This window comes from Schistocerca cancellata, chromosome 4 (genome assembly GCF_023864275.1).
Source record: "Schistocerca cancellata isolate TAMUIC-IGC-003103 chromosome 4, iqSchCanc2.1, whole genome shotgun sequence".
Taxonomy (NCBI): Eukaryota; Metazoa; Arthropoda; class Insecta; order Orthoptera; family Acrididae; genus Schistocerca; species Schistocerca cancellata.
Window position 1 is genome coordinate 774,550,397 of NC_064629.1, and position 9,849 is coordinate 774,560,245.

At 41.9% G+C, this 9,849-nt stretch overlaps 1 protein-coding gene across 1 annotated transcript; it reads right to left on the bottom strand.

Moving 5' to 3' along the window:
- Positions 1–846: 846 nt before the first annotated feature.
- LOC126185018 (neuropeptide SIFamide) lies at positions 847–9,042 on the bottom strand. Its single transcript, XM_049927741.1, has 4 exons — positions 9,001–9,042; positions 6,118–6,259; positions 1,615–1,691; positions 847–941 (listed from the first exon to the last, which is right to left on the bottom strand). Exons 2-4 carry the CDS (start codon positions 6,257–6,259, stop codon positions 933–935), a joined length of 228 nt encoding a protein of 75 aa, XP_049783698.1. The 5' UTR covers positions 9,001–9,042; the 3' UTR covers positions 847–932.
- Positions 9,043–9,849: the final 807 nt, after the last annotated feature.

The following is a 9,849-nucleotide window of genomic DNA, read 5'->3' on the forward strand; positions in this document are numbered from 1 at the left end:
AGAAACATCATCATTGTTTGACACTTCAAATTATGTATGTAGCTCCATCAAATTACTTCGCCCTTAATGACCTTGTGGTTAATATTAATAATAATCTCAGACTTTTTGTGTATGAGGCAGATATCTGTAATAACGTACCATTTGAGAACAGATCCCCAGCCATTCAGTCGTGTTGATCAAATAGGAATAACAGGATATTGATCACGGAATCCTGTGTTCGATTCCCGGCCGAGTTGGGGATTTTCTCTGCCCGGGGACTGGGTGTTTGTGTTGTCCTCATCATTTCACATCATCATCATTCGTGGCAGTGAATAGATTGGACTGTGTACAAAACTGGACTGTGAAAAAATTGGGACTTTGTACGGGTGCTGATGACCTCGGAGTTGCGCGCCCCACAAACCAAACATTATCATATCTCACTCGTGTTGTGGTTGAGAGAGGACTGCTGGATTTTTATGATACAGTCCTGCCAATGGACAAGAAGAATAGCATGGGATGTGTTTCTAGTGCATGAACAATAACTGCATTCCCAAGGAATTCAGTAAAACTATAACATAAACGCTTTTTGATACATAAATCGTCTTAGCTCTGTTGTGTCACTCTGTGTGTGTGTGTGTGTGTGTGTGTGTGTGTGTACTACAGATATTTTGTAGCTTTCCCTATAGTTCTTTAACATCCATTATTTTTCATCATAAAACCACTGCAACTGCCTGCAGTTCTTATGTGAACTTTGTGTTTTAATCTCATCCAGTTACTTCTAAAACGCTGTTTAAAACCTGTACGTGGGTATGATAGGAGAACAAGGGAAAGATGTATTTCATCAGGGTAGTTAAAAAACACTTATCTTCACTATGCAGAAAGCAGTTTATTTGAAGTACTATAAGTTCAGATTACATAGCTAAACATTAGTCACGCAGTCCGGTGTGGCATCCTCACTTTTCCTGAAATAAAAAATAAATTAAATGTTAAAATAGCACACTTTTTTCTCTTAATCATTATAGTAGTGTTTGTCGAAGAGAAAAAACATCTTTTATGAAACTACACTTATACACCGAATGTATGTTACATCTGTTTGCCTATACCGAAAATAAATCGGCAAAAAAACAATAATAATGACAATACCAATTTATCTGTCCATATATGTGCAATACGTATAGATTACAAGTAACAGAGGTATTACACAAACGATAATAAATGTACTACGTAAAATTTCAAGAATTAAAAAACATTTTTATGGTGTCCGTTAACTAGTGGGATACACAGCAAAGAAGAACGTCTAATATCTGACAATACAAAAGTATTTCTAACTACGTAGCTAGTGGCAACTTGTTGGCTTCTATTTGACCATAGGGCGCAATTGTCTTTGAGAGAATTATGAGGCTATTTTCATAAACTGCCATGATAACATAAAATCACAGTGAAAAATTAAAACTGCTACGAATGTTTTCAAAAATTTATGTCTGAATACTACACGCTCTGATACGACGGAATGTCTAAAACTATAGTGTCGCACAGAGCTTCAACAAATACTAATCATTGCAGAGAAAAATATATTGAGTTTTACTATGTCATATCGAACTTTGTTAAGAATGGTGTGTTATCTGATTTACTTACGTTGTTCAGCCAAGCTGCGCAGGCTTCTGCTGCGATCTCACATACGGCAGACACAGCTGTTGAACTGCCAGTGTATTCTGCAAAAGGCAGACACGTATTATCAGCTCACTATGTCCATTACGGTGACAAAAAAAGAGCGCAGATCTAAATGTACGTCACACTCTTCTTTCGAATGAGAATTTGCAACCCCACTATGTGCTCCTTTTGAACTTTACTCATAGATACTCGATTCGGCATTCATTAATTCTTAGTATAAATCCTGTAATGAACTAAGCAGAAAATGCAGGTTGAATGTTACAACGCACAAGGCAAAGGAAACGTTCTGAACTGTCAGCCTCTATACTGAAGTAAGTTTAATCGTTGTAGTTGGTACTGAAATTCAATAGAAGTTAATATTCACTGTTTTTCACGCCTCAAATATATGACTCTGCCAACTCTTGCGACTACGTGAGATCACTGCCAAAGTTAGAAAAATAAAAGGAAACTGCTTTTTATCGTCAGTGTGCCTGTTTACGATTCGAATGTTCACTAACATCTCATTTGGCAGTAACTGCTTATCGTAGCCTTTTATAAATTACTGTAGTATTTCGAAGAAATTCATCAGGGTGGCCGAGAAGGGATACAGTGTTGTAAAAAGGTAAATCTATCCTCAACTCAAAGGGCGGCTCGTGGCATAACTAGGCATGATCCTATTCAAGTCCGAACTGACATACACAGGCAGTTGTTGACGGAATTACTGTTTAAAGTGGGCTCGGAACCACAATGTAACTTAGCATTTTTCACCTATGCAGAACTTCGCTAGGAGAAAAGAATCCGTTACTGCCAGAAAAAAATCGTAGGACCGACTGAAGGTTGAATTCTGAAGCTTTGTAGTGTCACACTTACTCATTGATCTACCGTCCGCCCCTGGTAGCTGAGTGGTCAGCGCGACGCAGTGTCATACCTAACGTCCCGTATTCGATTCCCGGCTGGGTCGGAGATTTTCTCCACCCAGGGACTGGGTGTTGTGGTGTCCTTATCGTAATCATTTCATCCCCATCGACATGCAAGTCGCCGAAGTGGCTTCAACTCGACAGACTTGCACCAGGCGAACGGTCCACCCGACGGGAGGCCCTAGCCACACGGCATTTCCATTTCCATGGATCTACCAAGCCACATGCTGTGCCGATCTACAAGTCAGTTATACAGTTGCATAGTATGTAAGGCCATACGCTTTTTTAATAGAAGAAAAGTGGCGTTAGAAACTAATGCTACCATTAATGAACAAATTCTCTTTTTTATTTTTTTCTGTCTTAAACTGTGCAGCGACCTAAGTTTCACCTTAGGTAGCATAGGAATTTTTCAGAGCTCAGATAACTAAACATCTAGACTCTACCTCCTGCGTCGTGTGGCACTCTTAAGACTTGATGTTTTACGAATACATTTAGAGTAAAGGTTTAGCAATTCGGTTGGTTTGATGTTGTACACAACCATCTGTCGGCGCAGATAATCGTCTGCTGAGTCCCTAAGACGGCTACTTCTTTTCGTGAAACAGTTTCATCAACATAGGCCGCTGCAAAATTTAGCGATTTTTTATGGAATAATTCTAGAAAGTTTCGACAAAGTTTCATCGTTGTTTCGCTGCGTTCCCATTTTCCGTGAAATCTACAGCAACAAACCACCGGCGTGAACTTCATAGCTTTAAAACTAGATCAAAGAACTATTCCAGCAAAACTAAAGCGTTCCTGAGAGGATGCTATACCTACCTTACCTGACTTCAAGCCTGGGTTCTGTCAGCTTGTTACAGAAATTACCTTGGTATTATCTCTCCTATCGTGTCCTGCTCTAATACTAGACAGCACTTGTCTTTTATCTATACTACCAAATACGATCTTCTACATCTTCATGAGTCGCTATAGTAGCACTAACTGTGGAGAGTATATAAATCGTGTCGGAGGGTCGCGGAAAGCAGTACAGTTTTTGTCGTAATGCGCGAACGGAGCGATTTATCTGACGTCCAAAAGAGCATGATCATTGGATTTCGGGCCAATGGTGAAATTTATTGCCAGCCGGGGTGGCCGAGCGGTTCTAGGCGCTTCAGTCTGGAACCGCGCGACCGCTACAGTCGCAGGTTCGAATCCTGCCTCGGGCATGGATGTGTGTGATGTCCTTAGGTTAGTTAGGTTTAAGTAGTTCTAAGTTCTAGGGGACTGATGACCTTAGAAGTTAAGTCCCATATTGCTCAGAGCAATTTTTTTTTTTTTTTTTTGAAATTTATTTCCGCAACGGCTAGTCACACTTATAAACTGCTCTGTTGTCGCAGTGGTGAAAGTATATCGTGCATGGCAAAATGGTGCTATCCAAAACCGTTCTGAGGCAACTGTGGTGCACCAAGGGTCATAGATGACAGTGGTGAACGACAGCTGCAGAGATGTGTAGACGTGCAACTGACCACCCAGATAAACTAAGTGGCTACCAAACGTGTCTCCTCAACGACCCTTCCGCGAACATTGCTGCGTATCGGCCTCCGCAGTAGGCGCCTGGCTCAAGCACCCATGCTGACTGCTGTGCAATGGCGAGGAAGGCTGGAATTTGCACGGGAATACCGCAACTGGTCGTCCATTGAGTTTTATGCTCCATCGGATAGATGGCCATTGGCGCGTACGGCGTGAAACGTCTGAAAGCAAACACCCTGCAACAATTGTCGCAAGGGTCCAGACTGGAGGACGGAGCGTTGTTGTCTGTGGAATGTTTTTGTGGCATTCCGTGGGTGATCTTGTCATTCTGGAAGGCAGACTCGGTCAACACATGTATGCATCTATCCTTGGGGCCATATCCACCCCTACATTCCGTTTGTTTTACCTCGGCACGATAACATGCAACGTTTCGCACAGCACGTGATGTACATACGTGGCTCAAAAAGCACCGGGATGAGTTAATCGTACTCCCCTGCCCACCACACTGCCTGGATTTAAACTCAATCGAAAATCTGTGGGAACATCTCGATCGGGATGTTCACACCGTGGCTCCTGAACCGAGAAATCTAGCGCAGTTGGCCACGACATTGGAGTCGATATGGCTACACATCCCAATCGGTACCTTTCAGAACCTCACTGACTCTCTCCATGCACGTCTTGCGCTGCAAAATTTGGTTACTCAGGCTTTTCATGCATGATCACTTTAATGTGACTGGAAAGTGTACACGTCTGTAACGTTGCTCCACCATGTCACGGTTTACTAATTTCCGCGGGGGCAAAACATGTCTCAGTATCTTCAACAGCAATTGACAGCTGGTTTAAGAACCGTCTCTAGATTATGATCCTCGAAGCCTGTAGTCTGAGACAGGTTTCCGATCGTGTCAGGAAAGTAATTGCATTGTATGCATGTTGGACTCATATTAAAAATTTTCCGCAAGTCATCTGTAGCTATAGAATTTTGCAACAGCCAGTCTTTTCTTTTAAATCGCTGAGAACCAAATGTAAAAGTGGGTTCCATTCTGACAACTGATAGTTATCAGCCATTACAAAAATTGAACAGATTCGAGTTGGATTCCTGCTATCTTCTCTTATAATTGCAGAGCTCTGTGCAGAAAGGATTCAGCACACAAAAATTGACATCACGTCCGCCCTACAGACTCTGAGGGCTAAAGGAGGATGGTACGTAGATAGTAGCCTTCTCTTGAACTATATGTACACAAACATGGGAGGTTGCGGCTCAAATTGCCTAAGGAGGTGGCACATGGGCGCGACACTACATCCGCATTCGTTAGGACGTCGGTTCGAATCCCCATCCATATTTATGCTTCTCGTGTTCTCTCTAACTCGCTTAGGGAAAATACCAGGAGGCGGCCGATTTCCTTCCCCAATCTGAGCGTTTGCTCCGTTTGTAATGACTCGTAGTGGGTGGGACGTTAAAACGTAATCTTCGTTCCTTGCCTCCGGATCAAATTGACGAAGTGAAGCAAAGAAAATTCGTTGAGCATTGTGGTCTAAAACTGGTCATACACGCTACAATCAACCTCCAAACGGTCTTCTCCTTTCTGCGTGAGTTGCTGTAATAGCGACTCGCTCGTGTGGTGTCGATCAGTGTTGGTTATCACACTCTGAAAGACCGATCATATACTTTTGGTGCTAGCTTTTCTTTTCATTTTGACGTCAGTCAAAGCGCTACCACCATCTCAAGCAATTTCTTCCATTAGAATTACGTATGACTTTCGAAGTATTTGCTTGGTTTGCAAGAAAATCGCACCCACCTCTACCCTCAAACGTTCTTTTACCATCGACGACCAACTTCGAGATAAAACAACTGCTTACAAAAATATTATTCTTTATTAGGCTCCTAAACTTTCCTTCGTACTTCATTACCCCCCCCCCTACTTCACGTGCCTTGCGCTACTATCAGTTGCCTTTGTTTCAATGGAATGTTATCACTGGCTGGTTATGAAGTTAGATCCCAGCGAACGATTCTTTATGTGCACGGACTAGCAGGTTTGGGGAAAGGTACGTGTTAGAAATTATTACTGACCAACGGAGTTTCTCTTGCCGAAGATGCTGCCATTGAAAGGTGGTCTGCGGAAAGTTGCTGCGGCGGCGGAGGCTGTGCCCGCAAACACCAAAAGCGCCACCACGACGGCCACCAACAGTCGGCTGCACACTGGACTCTGCATCTGAAACACATACAGGGCTCCAGCTACCGGCTCTCTGTACTTGATTCAACATAAAAGTAAGACAGAGCGCAAAAACAATATGCACGCCCCAGTTTTCTTAGCAGCACTCTAAAACTTACTATAGAGTCACAATTGGCATCAGTCGAATCATACAAATACTTTTGATTACCAATTTCTGCTTATGGGAAATGAAATGATCACATAGGCTCAGTCATATTCATAGCAAGTGGCTGACTTCGATTCATTGGCAACATAATGGGAAAATGTAATCAGTCGGCAAAGGAGATTGCTTACAAAGTATTCGTGTGTTTTATCCTAGAATATTGCTCAAATGTGAAGAACGTATACAAAGAAGAGCGCATGAACGGTGAGAGGTTTGTTTGGCCTCAGGGAATGCTGAGAAAACTGAACTGGCAGACACATAAAGATAGACGCCAAGTATACCGCGAAACCCTGCTTTCAAAGTTTCAGGTACCAGTGTTACGTGAGGAATTTAGGAATATACTACAGATCAAGCGTACCGGTTCCGTAGGGACCACGAAAATAAGATTAGACTAATCATGGTGCGCACAGAGGCGTTTAAGTTGTCATTCTTCCCACGCTCGATACGCTAATGGAGCAGGAAGAAACTCTAATATAGGCTACAATGGGAAGTACCCTCTGCCATGAAATTCGCTGTGGCTTGAACACTATGGGTATTAATGTTAATGTAGGAACTTTCTGCAAAAATGAATCCCTAGTTACTAAAAGGACTCACTAATGACGTCAGTGGTTTTACAAAGTCTCGGGGTTACAAGACAATTAGCAAAGCCACACCATTAAAAATGATACTGTCATTTAGTTACAAACATATTTCAGTGGCCAAAATGTTCTACATTTCAGAATCTTTCCATTTTTGTCACCTGGTTGACATAAAAAGCCACTCCAAAAGTACACACATTTCGACCGGTCTTTCGTGGCTGGAAATACAGAATATTTAGTTGTATCTTGACACGGCAGAAACGTCGACTGCAGTGTTACGTAGCGTTCTAGTATCTTAGAGACCGAGCAAGGTAATGGTGTTCTGATAGTAATCGGCTGGTGCCTTTTTCACTTTCCGGTTCAGTGAAACCGTTTAACGTGCTTCATAATTCCTTGTCAGCCCTGCACTCGCATGCCCAGGTCATTCTTTCAACATTCATGCAGCTGAGCAGAAAGAGGGTCGACATCTTTCTTTTTATTGCAGATTTTGATTTCAGCTAACAGTGCAATTATCGTCAGTGCGTTATAGGTAGTCATGCAGACTCGACGTAATTATAACAACACATACTCCAATATAACTTAGGCATGTAAAAACATTAATCCAACTGATGCTGCTATTTACAGATCTATATAAAAAAGACATATAATAGTACGACCGATGCTGATCTTTCCGTCCTGAATTACATCACGGTCGTTGGGCACAATAATTCTCATGCAATCGACCATGAATCATACAGCTGATTTCTAGCTGGTTGAATCAAACATTGTTGCGATTTGCTGTTGAACATTAAGTTTGAAAAGTATAACTATACTGCAAGGGAATCAGGTACTGAGTGATACGTGCAACAGATCTCCCCTTCGGTAATGCTGCCTGTCCCAACGTCAGAAGGCAACATGTAACTGCTGGATGAGCACGACAGAATGGAATCGTGGAAGATTTGAAACATACGTCCACTGGGTCTCCACGGGTCATCGACAAGTATCAGCCTGATCAGACTGAGAGATTTCTGTTTTCACTGCAGTAACAATTCCTGTACCAAAATTCATAAGTTTGGCGATCTAGGACAGCGCCATGCCAAATACTGATCGTAAATCTCAAATACTGCAGAAAATACAGAAATGTATTTTATTAACGTGAGACCAGATCAGTCCAAAAGCTTTAGAGGCTACACGAAGCGTCACATGATTCAGTTAGACTTTATCTTTTCGTAGCTAGTAACTGATGGTTTTCTTTGCTCACTAAGATGATTGCTAATCTGAAGATCACTAGGGCAGCTAACTTCGAAATTTAACGGAACAGAGTTCCCGTCAACCGTCGACTGAATACGTCCAAAATTTTAATGTAGTTGAGGGTACCTACTGTCTAACGGAGCAAAATCTATACTGTTGAAAATGTATGATGATTTCAGCTGTTCGGAGAGCTAGAGAAGAACCCTGTCTCATATATTTATGTAAAAGTCAACAAGAAGACATTAGCTGTTTCACCGAGCGATGTGGTGCAATGGTTAGCAACTGGACTTATACTAGGTGAGTTGACGGTTAAAAATCCCAGTCCTGTTATCCAGATTTACGTTTTGCATGATTTCCCTAAATAGTTTAAGGCAAATGCCGGAGTGGCCGATTTCCTCCCCCACCCTTTCCTACTCAGAGCTTGTGTTCAGTATCTTGGTCGACGGGACGTTAAACTCTAATCTTCCTTTTTTTAACTGTTTCCGTAATATAGAAGTATATTTCTGTACTAAAGGAGAAAAGGAAGTTCATATCAACAGGTGATCCTGAGAGAACAACTTTGAATGTTTCTTATCAGGCACAACAGACGAAGTTTTAAAGGAGGCGTAAGAGTTTGTTACTCAGAGACTCTAATAGCAGGAGAATGTAATACTGCTTGGTGTTGGATCACTGTACACTCACAAAACTATGAAAAGGGTGAAGTTTCCAGTAAGTGTTAGAAATTCTGAAATGTGTTCGACTCGAGCGAAGTCGGACAACCTGCTGCTTACCACGGCTGGCGAGTTGTCGGCTGGTGGGTGTTTGCAGCGGCGACTGGCTGTTGACTGACCATCGGCCGCAGCCCTCCAGCTTTTATACAGGCCGGCTGATGGCACACTTCATTCGATTATAGGAGTCTATTTCCTTCGGCGCCTCCTGGGTGCGCAATTTTCCCGCCGACCAACCGCAGGGTGCGGGCACAGATAAAGCATTATCGCTCCCACGCTGCGAAAAAAAAAAAAACGTGAACAAAAGTTGGAGCAAACTGAAGTCACACACTACGAAAAACGAAAATCATCAGGTTCATTTCAGATTCATACATATGTTCATGCATGTCCTTTGTCGTAAGCAGTATTTCTTTGCTCAACAGATGGCGCAAAGCATGCATATAACCGTATGACCAAAACTAACTTCTACAAAGACTTCAAGGAGTTAACAAAAGTATAGACAGAAACAGATACGTGGCTACACACGTATTCAGCAACCTGACAAAGTATATTAAATGCCTTATGGACAATATTAGGGAGTTTTACATAGAATTAAAGGACTTTCTGTTGGGTAATTTCCTCAATTTATCTATCCTATCTTCACAGAAACTCTTAATATGAATGTTTAGAATTCTTTTTTAATTAATATTACCAGTATAATATAATATTACATAATCTGTTATTTCAAGGTATCGCTCTTAAATAAACTCTACACTCTTGACCTCTTTCTTTATTACAGATAACCCTTTCTCGGGGATCCATGGACTGCAACCAATGGAATGAATGTAATGTAAAAGATCTTCAGGTGTAAATATTATACATGCTTCACCGTCCCCTAAAATCACTCCTCTTTTTAACTCGAATTAGCCCAAT